General features: G+C 44.2%; 1 protein-coding gene across 11 annotated transcripts in view; it reads left to right on the top strand.

Moving 5' to 3' along the window:
- Window positions 1-337: 337 nt before the first annotated feature.
- The window catches only part of DUSP22 (dual specificity phosphatase 22), a 56995-nt gene continuing 37821 nt past the window's right edge, over window positions 338-19511 (top strand). For 2 of the 11 annotated variants that reach the window (XM_036347260.1, XM_036347262.1), the window contains exons 1-2: window positions 10711-10744; window positions 18574-18656. Coding sequence is in view for 8 of the 11 variants with exons in the window: in XM_036347251.1 (XP_036203144.1) it covers window positions 6518-6627; window positions 10711-10744 (144 nt within the window). In the remaining 3 variants the exon portion in view is untranslated. Of the gene's footprint in view, window positions 774-5851; window positions 6628-10710; window positions 10745-13841; window positions 13920-18573; window positions 18657-19511 lie in introns of those variants that run through there. The other 9 variants (XM_036347254.1, XM_036347252.1, XM_036347256.1 and 6 more) reach the window with 9 other exon arrangements.

Here is a 19511-nt window from a genome sequence, read left to right as displayed (position 1 = left end):
TAGGGTCTTTCCGGAGATGAGTAACCGAGCCCACCTTTCCTCCACGGGTGCGCCTTCTCGGTCCCCGTGGGTGGGGGCGGGCCACAGAAATCCCCAGGCGGCTAGGTCGGCCGCGCGGTGATGAGCACCTGATTCACCGAGCCTGTCCAGCGGGGCGGCTGCTCGGAACAGCCCCGCCCCCGCCCGCGAGGGGTCCCAGGGAAGAGGCTGGCGGAAGTCTGGGTGACTCTGCCCTCCCGCGGCGGCCCGTGACGCGCGGCCTGGTGGGGCGCGCCTGCGCGACCCCCGCCCGCCCCGCCCCGCCCCGCCCCGCCCGCCGGCTCGGGGACGCGCTTGCGCGCTGGAGGCCGCCGTCGGTCGGAGCCGCGGTCCGCGCCCCTCCCCCGCCGGACGCCGGAGCCCGACTACAAGTCCCAGGGAGCCGGCGGGGAGGGGGCGAGGGCCTCCCTCGGGGCGGACGGGCTGAGCGGCACCAGGTCCCGGCTGGGACGCCGCCGCTCTGCCCGGCCGTGCCGAGAAGTCCCGGGCGGACGAGCGGAAAACCCCAGGGCCCGGCCGCGTCGGGAGCCCGCCGCGCCTCCGGACGCCCCAGATTCCCGTTGTTGTTGTTTATAGTCAGTGCACGAAATTCCTCCCCAGCGCCTCCTCCCTCCCGCCCCACCTGTTCCTCGGCCTCCCGGCCCCGCCACTAGGGAGCCTGCGCCCTCAGAGCCGGGTGTCGGAGCGGGTGTCGGAGCGCGCATTCGGCCGCCATGGGGAATGGGATGAACAAGGTAACGTGTCTGTCTCTCATTTGGGCAGGTTTCGCCTCCACCTCTCAGCCTCCCTCCGGCGGGAGCGCTGGGCTCCCCACGTGCCTCCCGCGGAGGGGGTTGGGGGGCGGTGCCCGGGGCGGCGCCGGGCCCTCTGGTTTGGGGGCGCCCCTGTGGGCCCCGCTTCCGGCGCGCCACCCCCGCCCAGCCTACCGCCTCCGGGGATCCGGCCTGCGCACCCTTCGCGGTGCCGGTCGCCGTTCCGCTGCCCCTCCCCCGCCGCCGAGCTCGGCGCTGCGGTCCCCTCCCCGTCACAGCCGGCTCTGGAGGCGTCGTCCGGGTGTCGGCAGTAAACCGGGAGATCGGTTGTCTTCCAGTCTCTATCTAACCTTCTCCGCAGATTTTGTGTATTTGTCGTGTGCGCAGACACGTCCTGTGGACCGAGAACTGACAGGCCCCAGTCCCAGGTGCTTTAAACGCCGCCTGTGGGGGCGGGGCGGCGCGGCGGTGGGAGCGCGGGCGCCGCGGAGGGGCCTGGGTCGGTGCTGCTGCGACCAGCCCCACCCGTGGGCCGCGGGCTGCGCGGGTCGTGCCCGCTAGACCTCCGTGCAGCGCTCCTCCTGCCGCTGCTCCTGCCTGCCCGCCGCCTGCCCGCCTTTCTTCCCAGGCTGTGGGCTGGTTTTGTACCGTTCCTGCCACTGGTAGGAGGTGGCAGGAAAGGTACCAGCTCTTCAGCTGCGAGGTGCCTGGGGTGTATGTATTCATGGCAAAGGTTCTGTGATCTGGTACTGGTGGCTTAAAGGAAAGATTTACAAAACATTTTTAAAAGCCCTCAACAAAGACAAGTTCACAAATCTGTGAGATGGTCCTGGATCGGAGAGTAGCTTCTGGTCCGCTTCTCTTCCCCCCTCGAAGCCCACTCACTCACTTCACATGCACTCAGCACTCAGGTTCGGTGGATGTAACACTGTGGCTTTCTTTTTTGATTTGTCTCCATACTGGGGTCAGCAGTCTCCATACTGGTTCCTTTAGCTGGAGTGTCAGAGGTGGGGTAGGGAGTGTTAGGCGGCAAGGTGGGGAAGGAGACTTAAGCAGAAGTAGTCCTGTGTACCTTCCTAGCTCTCCGCCTGCCCACTTGTTTCTTGTGTTCTGCAGATCCAGTTGATGAAAGAACTGCTGTGTGTTTTGGGCTTGCATACCTGAGGGTTTTTTGGGAACCAGAATTGTATTCATTGTGTGTGGGTGTTATCGTTGGGGGTTGGGGAGAGGATGGTGGGGTAGTGATCAAATTTGGGAACAGACTTTGGCTTTTGGATAACCTCTTGCACTGTGTCCCCATTAGTACTGGAATCCATCAGCACCATGAGTCTTCTGCTTATTAAATTAACACAGAACAACAGTAAAGCCGCTTGCATAAGTTTTGGGCCCTGTCTGCTTTCCCATTAACTGTGGTCATACCTCGGCTTTCCTTTGGTTCTTTCAACACTTTTTCCCACTTAAATTGCTTACTCTCCAGCTCTTTCAGCATTTCATTTATTACATTTATATTATAACTCAAAGAACATATTTCAAAATACAAATGATTGCCCAAGGGTTCAAAATTAACTTAAGGCTTTTCAGTAAAATGTCATATCATAAATTTACCCTTCAAAGAAAGTAATAGATTTCTTGATGATGTTATTATCCTAACCATCTTGTGTTGTAAATAGAACCACTATCTCCAATATAGAGTTGGCGAAACATACAGACAGATTTAGAAACATCCTTAATTCACCAAATATTTATTGTGTACTTGCTATCAGGTGCTGTGCTAGTGGAGCAGGTGGGGTGAAAGTGTGATGGTAATGATACAGACAGAACCTTCAGTATAGACCAGCGATTGCCCAATAGAAATATGTGAGCCAAGTATTTAATCTAGATTTTTTAGTAGCCACATTAAAAAAGTAAACAAACAGGTCAAATTAAAGTTAGTAATATATTTTATTCAAATGAAATATATTCAGAATTTTATCATTTCAACATGTATCCAATATATAAAATTATTTATAGAATGGTTTACAGTTTTAAGTACTACGTCTTCAAAGTCTGGTGTATATTTTATATTTAAATCACATCTCATTTTAAGTACTCAGCCATGGGTGTGTATATATTACTGTATTACACAACGTGGGTGTGTGTGTGTGTGAGAGAGAGAGAGAGAGAGAGAGAGAGAGAGAGAGAGAGAGAGAGAGAAAGAGAGAGAGAAAGAGAGAAAGAGAGAGAAGGCCCCATAAACACAGGGTGGGGAGGAATACAAGCTCCAGGATAAGATGGGCAATTTCAGGAGCATGGGGTAAGTAGATGTGATGAGAGAAGGCTTGAAATGTCATTCAGGCCAGGCCAAGGATCCTGCTGGGTTAGAGATGTTTAAGCTGAGATCAGAATGTATTACTCAAAGTTACAAGGTTAGTTAGTGGCAAAGTAGGTTGCCGGAAGCCAGAAATTAAAAGCCTTAACTAGAGTTTGTTCATGTCTTATTGTGTGACTTGGAATTAGGCTTCATATTTTCCCTATCTGTAAAAGAAAAAATAAAGGTTGATTGGCAGGATCAGTGGTATTATTATAAGGTGCTAATCATAAAAATGCTTTTCTAAGCACTTTTATGAGTAATGTATAATGCCCTTCAAACTGAAAATGTAATCTACAGTACGTGTGTCCTGAGGTTACTGGGACAGGATTTCTTTCCAATCTGTCAAGTTAATTATCCTTGACCAAAGAAAACTTACGAACTAAACAATGCAGATTCCATTCTGACTGCTTCATGCCCTCAGGGAAGATCTTATCCATATGTTCCAGTCTCCGGGAGAACACCATGCCCATCTCAGTTAGGTGTATACAGTGTGTTACACAGAGTGTGTAAGGGAGAAAGGCTTCTTTGTTCTGGCCAATTGAAGACGATGAGGAAATACAGAAAGAGAACACAGCAATTGTGATCTCTTATTTTTTTGAGCCTCATATTATGTGCCTGCAGTTTGTAAAATCTAAGCCTCACTACAGCCCTAGGAGGTCAGCCTGTCTTTTCCTTTTTGTACAGATTGGAAATGGAGACTTGTACAGATTGGAGAGACGAGGTAGCATGATTAAGGTCCTACCAAATGCTAGGAAGTGGAAGGACTGAGTTTGGAACCCAGTTCCCACTGATTTTGAAGATAGGAGAAGCCTTTCCTTTGACCTGGGGTGCCAGTTCAGCCCAAATACATTCTAAAGATGCTAAAAAATAACTTGAGAAAGCTACCCAGAGTTCCAAATTAATTGCAAAATAGGAAAGCCACCTCCTCTCTTTCTTCATGTTTGACATTGATAAAGCAAAAGGAGGGAAAGGGAGGCAACTAAAACTATCATTTCATTCCCTTTTGTGCAATTCCCAAATAGATTCTCTGAACTGGTCAAATTTATAATCACTAATAAGCTTATTGTATGCCGGGCAAGTCTTGCGACTTGACCTCTGATCCTCACCACAGCCCTGTATAGTTGGTACTGTTATTTGTATTCCTGTTTTACAGATGAGGTACACAGAGTTTAAGTGACCAGCCCAAAGCTACCCATCTGGTGAGTGGCAGAGCCTGGGCTCTAAGCCAGATGGTCAGGTTCATAGCCATAATACAGAGTGCCTCTCCGTGCTGCTAAAAGGGTCAGATTAGTACAGTGGTCGGCAAACTCATTAGTCAACAGAGCCAAATATCAACAGTAAAACGATTGAAATTTCTTTTGAGAGCCAAATTTTTTAAACTTAAACTATATAGGTAGGTACATTGTTATTAACTTAATTAGGGTACTCCTAAGGCTTAGGAAGAGCCACACTCAAGGGGCCGAAGAGCCACATGTGGCTCGCGAGCCTCAGTTTGCCGACCAAGGGACTAGTAAATGTCTCTGTGAGGATTGGAGTGAAACTGAACGTGATTGCATGCAAATATCATGTTTCTGTGGAACCTTCTCAAACTCCTAATTGACTCAAAGTTCTCTCAAGTGTCTAAACCCCCAAATCTTTTGGGGAGGACCTATAAAGAAAATGACTATCTCATTATCATCTTATTAGTCTTAAGTAGTAATGTAATACCCCATCAAAAACAAATACCCATTTTTTCTAGCCAGCATTATATTGGAGAAACCGGCCCAAATGCGTCTCTAAATGTATGTTTTTATCTTGATCAACCTGAACTAATGACCTAGAAGTGGGCTAATATGTTACCATCTAGGGTAGGATCTGAGAGCATCTTCTGGCTTAAAAGACAGTTCATCCAGCACCCAGCTGCCCAGTCTGGTAGCCTCTTCCTTCCTCCCACTCTGCTGCTTCATGCTGCAATCTTGAACAAGTCACTGAATGTTTCTTTTCTATTTTTTTATTTAAAGAAAAACGATTTTAAATATAACAATGTTACATGCAATAAACATTAATATCTCAAGAAAAATGATCTTACGTAAAATAATATTACATACAATAAACAATATTTCAAGAATAAAAGGATTATAAGTATAATAATATTACCAAAACTGTACTAACATAGTATATCACAAAAGTTGTAGGAAATATTAAAAATCTGCAAATAACAGGATTACTTCTATTATATTCTAGTATATTTTTTCTCCTCTGTCTCTATTTTGGTTCATTAGTTTGTGTTGTTCATTATATTCCACAAATGAGTGAGATAATATGATATTTATCTTTCTCTGACTGGCTTATTTCGCTTAGCATGATGCTCTCCAGGTCCATTGCTGTTGCAAATGGTAAGAGTTCCTTCTTTTTTACTGTGAATGTTTCTGAGCTTTGGTTTCTCTATTCCCTGGATTCATAGGGATGGTGGGTAGCTTATCTAGTCTCCTATTTGCTCTAAAATGAGTTTAATGATACTTCCCCAAGTTTCTGCCCAGATTCTTGAGAGAAGCAAATGAGAATTGATTAGAAGACATTTTTACAAGCAAATCTGCACTTGGATTTGGCACATCAGTAGTTACAGTAGTGATGACATCTGCCTTGGATATGGCTGACACCTGTGGCAGCATAGCTCCTTTCTCTTTAGGATGATACGGGAGTATAGTTGCTAAAGGAGTGTAGTTCAAGGGGAAAGAGCTAAGGGGATATGCCCCCAAGGCAGAGACAAGGGTTTCTCCGCCTCTGCAGTATTGAGTTTGAGCTGTAGCATTCTTTGTTGTAAGGACTGTCTTGTGTACTATGTGGGAGGTTTAGCACTATCCCCGGCCTCCACCCACTAGATGCCAGTAATCCCCTCCCCCCATGTCACAACCAAAAATGTGTCCAGGTATTACTGCTAGATATCCCCTGGAGGGCACAATCATCCCTCGTTGAGAACCACTGACTTAGGGTTCTTCACTCAGACTCTCCTGACGTCTGTGTTATCTGGAACCCAATCATTCTTAAAAAGTCGAAGAGGGCCTAAGAGGTAAAGAAGCACTGTGCAGTATGGGAAGAAGCTAGAAGGTCAGACATCTTTGTGCTGTTAGATGCTGCAGTTTCCACATGGCAGCACCTGACTTTACTTCCTTCATAATCTATTCAGTTGTCCATTTGCCCAGTCATCAAATTATGTTATTGAACACCTGCTATCGTCCAGGCACTGTGTTAGACCCTGTGGGAAATAAATGTGCCATCCAAGTTGGTCTGAAGCAACTTACAGAGAGGACTCCCTCTGTGGGAGGCAAGTGTACTGTGAGTGGCACCTGTACAGCTGTGTCTGTGGGGCTGATGGACAGATGGCACTGATGGACAGATGGCGCTGTGTTGGTGGTCTCTCTATCCTCTCAACACTACTCCCTGCATATTTTCTCTTTTCAGCATTACAGATTCATTTCATATTGAAGAAACAGATGCTTACGGCATGTAAGTGCACGCAAGAGTATTCTCAGATTCTTTCTTTTGTAAGTGCAAACTGGTTAACTTCTTAGCCAAATGGCATTAAGAAAGTCTGTGACATTTAACCCTTCAGGAATCCCCCAGAGTTCTCCCCCTCACCCGTGGCTTTAAAATTCAGACAGTCCTTTCTGACCTAGGGAGAATTATAAGCCTTCCTCCACCCCCATTACCTTGTACTACTGCTTGATCAGGAATTTTCTCCCTTATATCTGCTTGGGTGGTGGTCTTAGATTTCATGGCATCCTGAAATACTAAGAAATGTTTAAAAAGTAATCTCAAAATATTTGCTGCCTTAGAAATAGTATCCTTTTGTGTTTAAAATCTTTCTTGCAGCTATGGATTTGATTTTATGCATTTCTGTATGACCAGTGTTAGTAAGGTGTGGATGTGAACAATATTGATCAAGAGGAGCCATCAACCATGGAAAATTTTTAGCATGGTCTCAAAGTATTACTGCAGAAGGAGTCTTCCTTTCATTACCTATCTCCAGACAGTCCTTTAACAAAAATAAGAATCTTTTGACCAGCAGTGTCAGCATCTTCCTTCAGTGATTATCTCTTCATGTGCCAGACTCAGTGGCAGGCTTTTGGGACACAGCAGGGCACAAGACCCTGCTTCAAGGTCAGTCAGAAAAATAAACAAACAAAATAATTTTAGGTCTTGATAAATGCGATGAAGAAAATAAAACAGGGTGATATGGTAGAGGTGTTAGGGAGTTAGGTGGTCAGGAAAGACCTCTCTAGGAGCTGTCATCTCATGGGAGACCTAAGCAACAAGGAACCACCTAGGTGAACAACAGGGAAAGAATATCCTTGGCAGAGGGAAGGAACAGTTATTTCCAAGGCCCAAAGGTGATTAGGACCAATTCTGTACTTATTCTTTTAGAGTCATAGAATATTCCCAAATTGCATTTACTAACTTCTTTCCTTAATCTGTCCTTACTTCCTACCAGGTGTGAGTTCACTGTCCATGCTATCCCAGGTGAATTCTCACCTCTTCCCTGGGCTCCTATACAAGCATCTGTCTGCTGTAAAATTATTTTGTTTCACTTTATTGTCTCCTTTTTTGAACTTAGATATTATTAGTAACAATAATATTGGGGAAATAGGGTCAAATTTTTTATTTTCATTTTATTTTTTTAAAATTATATTTTATTGATTTTTTTTTTGCAGAGAGGAAGGGAGAGTGATAGAGAGTTAGAAACATCGATGAGAGAGAAACATCAATCAGCTGCCTCCTGCACACCCCCTACTGGGGATGTGCCTGCAACCAAGGTACATGCCCTTGACTGGAATCGAACCTGGGACCCTTCAGTCCGCAGGCCGACGCTCTATCCACTGAGCCAAACCGATTAGGGCGAATTTATTTTATTTTTAAGTTTGAATTACAGTTTTAAGTTTGATTGGTATAGAAATTTAAATATTTATGGGCTTTTATTCCTCTAGAAAACAAAAATTGAATTTTTCTCCCTGCCAATGGTCCTCCAGCCATCCTTGATCTTGTTTTGTAATTTTATGTGGCAGAAACTGCAGAAACTGAGATTGAGAAATTTGCTTTTTATTTCCAGCCCTTGAAACTCTAGCTTACTCTTCTGGTCTGGAAAATTGAGTTAAAAGTTTTTCTGACATAACTCTGTTGTCTCCTTATATTACTTAAAAATATTTTAACTGAATACAGAATGTGCATCTTAAATGACTTTAGTAAGTGGGCTTCTTGGTTTTAGTAAGCTCAGATCTCTGCCTTTGCCAGCTCTTGCCCTGGCATCCCTCAGGGTGCTGCTTTCCTCAGCCCAGCCCCAGGGCCCCAGCTTGGTTCACTGACCCCAAAGGGAAACCAGCCAGGGCAGAAAGGGACACAATTTCATCTCACAAGTTTCATTCACCATTGTTTTCATATCTCTCCTTTCCTTGCTTTGACTCCTCCCACTCTATTCACTTGTTTATTTGTTCATTGAAAAAACATTTACTTGAATACCTACCAATCCAGGGGAAACCATTTGAGTTTAGACAAAACATATGTGCAGGCAGCAGGTAAATTAGACTGTTGTGGGCTATAGTCAGCCTGCATTTGTGTTTTCCTTATTTATCGCAATGTTTAAGATTGTTTTTCCTAATGTAGTTGACAGTGTTTGAAAATTGGGTTGTTTCCCATAAAATCTGGATGCTGGGTTGGGGGGCCTGGCCTGTGTCTTCCTTGGATGAGGGGAAGATGGGTGAAGGTGCTAGGCGTAGGGCAGAGGCTGTAGACATAGCAACCTTGGTCCTTGCAGGTCTCATTTGCTGAGGTGTCATATGTAGGTGTCATCCTGATAGCTACTTGGAGCCCTAAGAAGATTTTAATCTGAAATAACCACATGATGAGCTTTGCACCTTGGAGGTAGGTTGAGGAATCTTTGGAGTTGTCAAGTCCAGAGGTAGGGAGATGTCTAGGAAGCTGTTGCAGTAAGTCAGAGGGGAGGGCTGAAGAAGCTGAACACAGGAACTGCACTAAAGTTTCAAGAGAAGCAAATAAATAAATGTGTGTGTGTGGGATGGGGGCGGGGCGTGGTGGTAATTGAGGAGTGCATAGAAGGAAGTGCTAAGTGAGGTATAAGTGGAGTCCAGCGGAGGGAGGAGCCTCCTGTCAGTAACCTCCAACTGGTCAGTGGAGTGCCGGTGGGGCTGCTGCTTTCAGGGTTGGGTAGGACTTTGCTAATTGGTGATTTGCCTGATGGTCTGTGAAGCTCAAGTGCATTTGTGTATTTTTTCTGGATTCAAAGGCCTACATCAGGGTATGTGGTCTCAACAAGAACCCAAATGTGGCTGCTTTGTATAGAGTAGGTCAGGCTCTACAGTGGTTTGTGCATGTGCCATCAGTTTTTAGCAAGGCAAAGATGCTCAATGAAATCCCTGCCCTGAAGAGCATCACTGGGTGCTGCTTTCAGATCTCTTAGTGGAAGTGGGCGAAAAAGAGGGAGTGTGGAGCAGAGCCGGGTACAGGGTAGTGGTGTTACATGAGGGTGTTGCCTGGGCATTGGGGGTCTGTAGGGAAGTGTCATCAAGACCTGTGTGCTGTGTGCACTGGGAAATCTGTCTGGTGCTGTAGCTTCTGCAGCAGTGTCCCTAATTGGACTTTGGAGTTTCTATAGAAAGTATTGGCAAGACAAGAATGAGTTTCTGGTTTCATGTTTTGCAAAGTGAAAAATACAGTCCCCATTCTCATCTCAGATCTACTGAACCATTTTATTTGGGGGCTGGGGCTGGGAAGCGTGGCCAGAAATTTGAATTTTTAACAGATTCTGGTGGATAGTTTGGTTTGAAAACACTGTCTTAGGGAAGTAGACATTTAGGAGCAAATGTATGTTCTTAATTAACTTGCCCGTTTAGACAGTCATTCATTCATTTAACAATTTTTGGTTGAATGATAATCATGGGCCAAGCCCTGAGCCAGGAGTTGGGTGTGCAGCTGTGAGTGATGGGATGTGTTTGCTGCCCATAAAGTTTTCCAGCCCAGCAGCGGGCACAGACCTTCACCGTGTAGTGCCCCTGTGACAGCATCACTACAAGGGAGCACAGCAGACTGTGGGCACTGAAGCAAGGGTCTACTCCAGACTTGGGGATCAGGACAGGCCTCCTTTGGGCATGAGACATAGCTGCCTAACAGTGGGAGCAGCATGCACAAAGGCCTCAGACAGCAGAGGGCAGGTTTGCTAGAGCTGTGAGAGAAGGCTTGCACGTGCAGCAGGTGTAGAGGGTGGTGGAGGGTGTATGTAAAAGGAGGAGTCATGGAGAATCCTGGTCTTTCAAGTTCCACAAGTCAGTGGGCACCAACATGCAACCATCAGTAGGTTATTTGGGCAGGCTTACTATTGGCCATGGGAAGGCAAGAGCCTGGAGACAGGGATGCTCACTTGTGCGTGCTGTCCATCTAGGGAGGTGCTGGGAGTGAATGTGGCAGGTGACAAGCCTAAGCTGTGCTCCAGCTATTCTGCTGACAGTTCAGCCTCTATACGCAAAACACTGTCAGTTTTAGGTCCCTAACACTCACATCTGGTCTGTGTCTCTTCCCTAGATCCTGCCTGGCCTGTATATTGGCAACTTCAAAGGTGAGTTCTCTTTTCTTTTGTATTATTGTGGTAAAATATGTATAATGTAAAGTATGCCATTTTAACTATTTAACTATTTAACAGTTCAGTGGCATTAACTACATTCACATTGCTTGTAACCATCACCACCATCCTTCTCCAGAACCCGTTGATTTCCCCAACTGGAAGTTAGTACTTTTAATACCCACTTAGTACTAATGATAGTACCCATTAGATACTACCTCCTTATCCCCACCTCAGCCTTTGGTAACCACCATGCTACTCTTTGTCTATGAATCTGACTACTCTAGGGGCCTCACATGAGTGGAATCATGCAGTATTTGTCCTTTTGTGTCTGGCTGGTTTCACTTGGCATAATGTCCTTAAGGTGCATCCATGCTGTAGCATGTGTCAGAATTGTCTTTCTTTTTAAGGCTGAATAATATTCCATTTTATGTATATACCACATTTTGTTTATTCATTCATCTGTTGATGTACATTTGGGTTGCTTCCACCCAAAGGGAAGTTTGCTTTTTAAGAGGTCACTTTAGCCTTCTCACCTATGATCGAACCAAGGCGTAAACTTGGTTTATTCAAAGTCTGGTCTGGAGGTGGCCACCACTTGTGCTAGACCCCTTGTGGACTGGACCCTCATCCTCATGCCAGACCTCTTGGCCAGTGTTGACTGAGTGGTATGAGCTTGCAGGTTCCAATTGGACCTCTGACCTTCATTTTAATTCTGTACACATGTTCGAACATGATCTAAAGCAGCTGGCTGAAGGACACATTTAGCAGCCATATAGTTTATTTATAATTTTTATCACTTTTTTCTAGTTATTAATAAATTTTCAGAAACCTGTTTTTTTAATCACCTGGAAAAGATAAGAGGCAATTTTATCTTTAGCAGATTATTCTCATCTTGTATTGACTTTTCTTGTTACACATTTTTCTGCAGCTTATTCAATATGTGTTTGATTTGCTGTCAGTTGTTGACTTTTTATTTTTAGCTTATCTGTCTCAAAGTGTTCTGTGGTCACAGAGGTGAGTAGAAACCCAAGGAGCCAAGTGGATGGCAAACAGACTTTTGATTTCCAAGGAGGTACCCATGCTATGTGACACTGAGTGAATTTAGTGAAAACTGGTTCCTGAGCATGGAGACAGGGTGTGCTCAATAGGAGAGAATACACAGAGGAAACCTGCAGAAACCAGCCAGCCTTGTTGGGCTGAGAGCCAACCTTCATCATGGGATCTGAGACTCCGCCCTCCTCGAGCAGGCCAGCACACACTGCTGTCAGTTTCTGGTTGTTGCCTAAATTCGTGAGTTCAGAATCAAGTTGATTATAAAAACCTGTATGGTTTCTCTGCATAATATTTGTTCCTCTTTTTCCCAGAAAGCTCCCAGCTTTGCTAGTTTCCTCAAAGAGAATTAAGCACAGGAAGCTGACAGCTAGCTGCTAATTGCTACTAGAACTCACTAAAAATAGTACTGGAGTTCCTAAATCAGTGAGATTTGTAGTTTGGGAAAAGCACCAAGTGGTAGGGAGTTGTTCAGGAAAGCTGGAATCCTTTATAGAGCCAGTATCTTCAGGGATTTATTTAGTGAGTTATTATTAACTGCTTTCATGGGTAGAAAGAATGTCTTCGAGTTTGAAGCAAAGTTTAGGACAAATTCCTAGAAATAGAATTATTAAGTGAAGTGTTTACATATTAAAAATTGTAATAAATACCAACCAAATTAAATACTTCTGCCAATAGTTTGTGAGAGTTTTATCCTTACACATAGAAGGTTACTTTCTTATAAAGGGACATTATTCATAACTTTAAGGAAAGATTTAACACTCTTTTTGTACTAAAATCTGTACCTATTTTCTAAATATTCGGTGACATAGGAACCCTTCATGGTTCCAGGTTTCTTGCTTTGTGGGTTTCACCCATTAGAGAGTTCTGCAGCAACCACACTGTCTTTGTTCAGGCGGTGATGCTTTGTTGTTGCCTTCAGCTATTCTAACATTAGTATGCGGTTGTGTTTTATTCACATATTAATTCACCAAGCATTTCTTAAACACTCATCAAGTGTCAGGTTTATCTCCACAAGAAGCTGGGAAGAAGTGTTGTGTCCATATAGTTGCCTGTGAATTTACTCATTTATTCCACACACTTGTTGCAAATGCCCATTGTGCAAGGCACTGTGCTAGGAGCCTGATGTGGATAAGTATCCTGGACCTCAGAGCATGTACTGAGCAGGGGAACAGGTCCTATAGAATTGATCTTGTCTTGGAATTCAGCTACCCCACAGCCCATGAGCCAGATGTTTGCCCTTGACACTTTAAGCAACCTCTGTGTGAGAGGGGATGATAACCTTGGCCCTGGGGCTGTGGTGAGGGCCAAGCCAGACAGTGCAGCAGAAGCACCCATTTCATGCCTAGTACGTGGCAGTTCCACTAGGGGCAGGCCCTCCTCATCCTCCTTGTCTGGAAATGGGAACTGTACACCTCCTGTAGGCCGCTGTGGGAAGGATATAGCTGTTCCTAGCACCCACTCCATGCCAGGCGTGCAGTAGGTGCTGATGAGATTACACAGCAAGTGTGGAGCTCGAGGTGAAAGGATTGTGGCTTCTCCAGGCCACTGTGTCCAACTGCCATCTGTGCTTTAGCATGACATTTCATTTAGTCATTTTTTTTCTCTTTTTAAATTATAAATAATGTATGCCTACTACCCCCAACTACCAGTATAGAAATGTTTAAAGAAAATTTAATGGAATTCCTTTTTACTCTCCGAGAGATCTTTATTTTTCAGTGTATGGATCAGCACCACTCCTCAGGTCTTAGTCCTGGCAGCCATTGTCTCCTCCATCCCATGGCTAATACTCTTCTGTACCACTTCCTCCCCACCTCCTATTGCCCCTCCCCTCCCCTCCCCTCCCCTCCCCTCCCCTCCCCTCCCCTCCCCTCCCTCCCCTCCCCTCCCCTCCCCTCCCCTCCCCTCCCCTCCCCTCCCCTCCCCTTCCTTCCTTCCTTCCTTCCTTCCTTCCTTCCTTCCTTCCTTCCTTCCTTCCTTCCAGTAGAATCCTCTGCAACTTCCTTTTTTTTTTTCTTTTTAACTTTGCGATGATTTACAGACAATTTTCTCGCACCTGGTGATTTCTCCACCTAGAGAAAAACCACAGACAAACCCGGCTTCTGGATCCCAGTCTTTGGTGAGAGCCTCTCATTTGAGAAACCTGTAACTGGCAGCTGGCCCTGCCCAGACACAAGGAGGCAGGGAGTAGAAATTCAAAGATCGGCTCCATCTAGGCCAAGAGGGTGGGATTAGCTGCTTCCTCACATTTTAGCAAGTGCAAAAGTGGATGTCAGCAGACACAGGAAGCCCTCATTATTTGAAGATGTCCACAAAAATCTAGAAAAGTAGGAAACAAACCTGGGCTGTGTGTGTGCAGGTGATATGCGTGGGCACTTGTCTGCGGTGTCAGAGCTTTTGTTCAGTAAGAACTGCTGTGGTTCCTGTCTGAACAACCAGACTGAGATGGTGAGCTTCTGATGGGTCCCTGCAGTGGAACTGAGTATGGAGCACAAAGCGAGAGCTGGGAATCAGATCTCTTTGAAGTAACCGTGCATTTGGAAACATTCAGATGTGATAGAGACTGAAGCCCATACCACAACCTTTGGACTTATCTGGTCATGATGATAATAATAATGGTGACAACAATACCATTTACCACATACCAGCCAAGCACTGTTCTCAGCATTTTATATCATTTAGTACTTCCAGCAACCCTTTGAGGTGGTATTCTTGCCATTTTCCTACAATACAGGTGAGAAAAGTGTAGTACAGGAAAACTTGCCCAAACTCAGGACCAAGCTCAGGATTGGTAGAGGAGGGAAAAGGTAGAAACTGCCCCATTTTGTTCCCCAATCCAGGTTGGAAATAGATCTACTTAAAGGTTGAACTCACTAACAATTTATAACTGGAAGTTATTACAGTGCGTAGTAATTTGTAACTAGAAGTCTTTCAGTTTTACAATGTGAACTATAACCGTAAATGGATTGGAATCTCTTGCTCATCACTCAGCAGATTCTCAGCTTGGGAGACAGAAGTTGTTTTGGAAATAACTTTGAACATGGCTTGGGCTTTGGTGTCAGAGCAGAAGGGATTTGGTCTCTCTATAGCAGAGACCTTCCTTCTCCCCTCCTGCCCCCCTCATCCTGCAAGGCCATCCTTTTGAGTTCACAAACAGTGCAGCAGGTGTTTGAGTATTAGAAAGGCATTGCTAAAGAGGTTCTTTCCTCCCAAGTGTATGTTTTTCTTGAACACGTGTGCTAGTGTTAATTCCTGATGCTTCTTTGAATATATTTTTGTTAGTTTTATTCAGAAGAAATTCTGCTTGACTTTGTTGGACTAGCTTATTTCCCATAGCCATTCTGGCATCTCCCACATCCTGTGACTTTTTATCCCTGTCCATCTTCTGTGTCAGTATAGAATGCTAACTTTCCTTCCTGAGGAAGCATGTGGCTGTCACTTTGCCCTTTAGGACAGCATCTTATAGGAATCCACCTGCTCCCTCCATGAGGTCCACCCAGTAATGGGTGGAGTCTTCCTCCTGGTGAGGCAGGGAATATTCAGTAGCAGAGGAGAAGAATATGTTGGATGTTTCTGTTTTAGTGCCCCCATTGTGTGAAGGTGACAGTTCCTCTTCAGAAGGCCCGCTAAAGCAGACCCGGTGGGAGGGAGGAGTGTTGGAGATGGGGAGGGTAAAGGGAGACAGGCGACAAGGAGTCCAGAGCCAAAGGAGATGTTGGCAGAGAGATGATATGAACATGGTTAGCTGCTTTTCACCTATAAGGGGCTGTCTGTTCATTTTACTTATTAATGTGAGTTCTATTGAATCTTGTGAACAGTGTTTTTAAATTTTTGTCTTCATTATAAAAAAATGTAGACTTATCAGTTAAAATTTAAAAATCCAAACATGAGCCCTGGCTGGATAGCTCATTTGGTTAGAGCATTATCCAAAATGCCAAGGTAGCGGGTTCAATCCTCATCAAGGCACATATAAGATGCAATCAATGAGTGCATAAATAAGTGGAACAAGAAATTGATATTTCTCTCTCTCTCTCTTTTCTCCCCTTCCTCTCTCTCCATCTTGGTCTCTCTCTCTCAAATCAACAAAATAAAAAATAAAATAAAACCCAAACATGATGGAAATGTTAGAGTGAAAAATTCCCCAAATCTCCTATCCTGAGATAACCATTGTCAGCAAATTTTCCTGTAGACTTTTTCCCATTTGAATTCTAAACTGTAATCTTCCCATTGATTTTATTAATACCAACTTACTGTGTTTGTGATGCAAGTGTCTGTGAATTGTTTTCTAGCTTAGAAATGGCACCAACATACTGCAGTGAGGCAGGGGCCCTGTGTAAAGTGCACACATCCTTCCTTCTGGAGTTCTTACTTCAGTGTAGGCTGTGACTGTACAGGTGTGTAGGGGGCCTGGGAGCCTGCATTTCCAGCATGCTTCCAGGAGATGCCTGGCTTCTGCTTGACAGGCCCCAGTTTGAGCAGCACAGGACTGAGTCCTACACCTCCAGGCTACGCATGTGCATGTCAGTGAGCTGAAAACCCCCTGGCCAGAGTCTCATAGCTGCATTCGTAGCTCATTCCGTAGTTGTAGGCAGCCATCCAGAACCATCAACAATATGGAGTCCTGAGGAATAAAAGGTCCAGTGTCATCAGTAGCTTTGATGAAGAATTTTGTGCACTCTCAAGTTGATGGGCATAGCCTGTGCTTAGGGAAAGGGTAACCCCACAGTGTGAGTGTTGCTTTAAGGAAACAAAAAGCACAGAGCAAAAGAAGCATGTTCCACCAGGAACTGCCATTTTCTTTGGAGTCAGTGTCTTATTTGTGGTATTGAGTGGTCTTCTGTATGCACATATGTGTAATCTTATTCCCAAACCACTTTTTTTTATTGTTGATCTTAACTTGTGTTATAAAAGCATATTTATGGGGTGATGAAAATATTCTAAAGTTAGATTGTGGTGATGGTTAAAAAACTCTACATATGCTAAAACCCTTGAGTTGTACACTTTAAAAGGGTGAATTTTATGGCACATTGATGATCCCAGTAAAGCTGTTTTTAAAAAGACAAAAACTACACTTAAACAAATATTCACCAATAAATCCAAATCCTAGGCAAGATCAGAATCTCGAAGCTCCTGTCCGCGAGTGTCCTGAGCTAGCCTTAAAGAACCCACCTCCCCTGCCTTTCTGTCTGTCTCCTCCGTGAACACTAGATGCTCTAGTTGCTCTTGTTTCACTTGTAAATTCACAAATGCATTAGTGATGACTGGAAAAATCACATTTTGGTGAGAATGTGGAGGCTGGCGGCCTGTGGATCCCAAATGATTCCAGTTCCTGCCTAATTCAGAGCTCACTGAGGGTTGCACTTTGGTGATCGATGGCTGGGTGGGGAGGGTCAGAATGGAGTCCTGTGTGTGTGAGGGAGATGGCTGCTATGCATATCTGAATTTGAAGCTTGAGATGGCTAGAGCAGTGAAGAGAGTCTCAAAATCAATATTTAAATATTACTTTTAAAGTTTTTTCTTCTTTTAAGAGTGCTCATTGCAGAATATTTACAACAGTATTCTTAGGTTTTGTTCCATCATCAAGACTCATTAGAAATGCATTTTCCTCAGCCCTGTCTTAGACCTTGAATTAAGTTGGAGCCCAGGAATCTGCCTTTTTAACAAGCTCCCCCCCCCCCCCCCCCGCCCTGCCCAGATAGTTCACAAGCATGTTAAACTTTTAGAAAATATATAAAAAAGAAAAAAATGAACTCTTCTAATTACCTCTCTTAAAGGTGACCACTTTTGGGGCTAATTCTTTATAGCAGTTTTACCCACCTGGGTGTGTCTGTCTTTATGTGTTTTTACAAATTTTATTTATATTGTATTTATAGTTTTGTACCTGTTTTACCCTCTGTTTAACATTATATCCTGAGCATTTTCCCATGTCATTAAATATCCTCCAGAAACATGATAATTGAACAGTTAATTTTCGGTCTGTTTTACCCTCTATCATTTTAAAAAGCTCAGCCCAGGCCAGGACAGGGATAAGTGACCACCTTATTTCTTGCTGGACCCTGTCTTGTAAATTAGAGATGGGTTCCAACGTGGTGAAATTCATGCAGTCTTTATTCTACATTGGAAAGTAATGTAATGGGTGTCTCCTTAGTTTCATATGCAGATAATTTAATAGCCAACTCATAACTTAGGGACAGTTCTGTTTAGCATTTCTAGAAAGTGTTCCATTTTTACTTTTGCCTTAAAGTGAATCTGTGTAAACCACAGTCTTGTCTGCATGTCTGGACCCATTCCTACTTTTGACATCAAGGCAGGGTCATCTCTGGCAGATTCCTATTTTTTTACACAGTAGTGGTCTTTTGTGCTTAATTTTAACTTGGGTTATTAATCATTAAAAGATAATTTTAATACATTTTAAATATCTTTAGTGTTATGTGTTTTATTGGGTCTACAATTTGACAATTATCACCTACAAAATGATCGCATGGGTTCACTTCCTTTAAACAACAGTAATCATGATCACAGTGTTTATCGATCTTATTACCTTTCCATCTTCAGCTCAAAAGATGTGCCAGTCAGAAATAAACATACTTATCTGCAAAACACATAAAAGAGAAAGCCCTCTGTTCCCTAGACCTAGATTATTTGGGGTATGGTCAATTAGGAAGCTTCAGGAAAGAAAGATGTAAATCATTTTGGGGGCATTTTCTGGCTAGACTTGAGGAGGAATTGCTCGCAGAGAGTAATGACATGCCCATCTCTTTCTTTTGTGACAGATGCCAGAGATGCAGAACAGTTGAGCAGGAACAAGGTGACCCACATCCTATCTGTCCATGATAGTGCCAGACCCATGTTAGAGGTAAGAGCGTGTGCTGAGGTGCAAGGTACGCTCCTGTGGTTGCTGTTGTGCTCCGGGGACTTACATCCACAACCTGCCTATGGAATGTGGAGGGTGTGTTGTTCCCATTGTCTCCTGCTACATTGCGGGCTTGGCTTTCTTGACTATGTACCAAAGATAAGCTGATGCTGTACTGATTTCCCTCTGGGTTTTAAGGACATTTCAGACCCATTCCATTCCTTTCAAAATTATCTCCAATTTTAGAATCCAAAAGAATCTGGGCTGCTCATTTCCTAGTTGTTGTTTTTTCTTCACTTAAGCTCAATTATGTACCATTTGCATTTGGGAATAAAAGATAATGGGAGATAAGTCATCACTGGAGATTTTCGAAGGCTCCTCTGGTACAGAGGCTGTCAGTGTAGAAGCTGTTGTGTATTCGGTTTTCAAGTAAACAAGGTGTGTCTGCCTGTACATTAATTCCCAAACCATCTTCAATGTTACCCCAATGGACTGTTTGAGCTGTTGTCCAGGAGCCAAATCTGTTTCTCTCCATTAGCCTTGGCAGAGCCCAAGTTACCCCTTTTTAGGAAAGTAACGCATGTGTGGTTGTAATGTGTATTGTGTTTTTCTGTTGTAGGGTGGGGTTTTGGAGAAAATGGGGTGATTTATTCTGAAAGAAATAATCCTAGTTCAAGTTGTTTTCATTTAAATTCATATTATACAAGAATAGATCATACACTTTTATTGTTAATCTATTTTCGTTAGCCATTAGAGCTGCCAGATTAGAGTTAGTGTAAAACAAATGAGGACATGGAGGAAGAAGTGATTCTGTCAAATGTACAGAGAACTGTAGATGGTAAGCAGCTTCGACCATTT

Source organism: Myotis myotis, unplaced genomic scaffold, assembly GCF_014108235.1.
Source record: "Myotis myotis isolate mMyoMyo1 unplaced genomic scaffold, mMyoMyo1.p scaffold_m19_p_2, whole genome shotgun sequence".
Lineage (NCBI taxonomy): Eukaryota > Metazoa > Chordata > Mammalia > Chiroptera > Vespertilionidae > Myotis > Myotis myotis.
The sequence above is the reverse complement of the archived record's forward strand: the minus strand, read 5'-3'. Positions and strand labels throughout refer to the sequence as shown.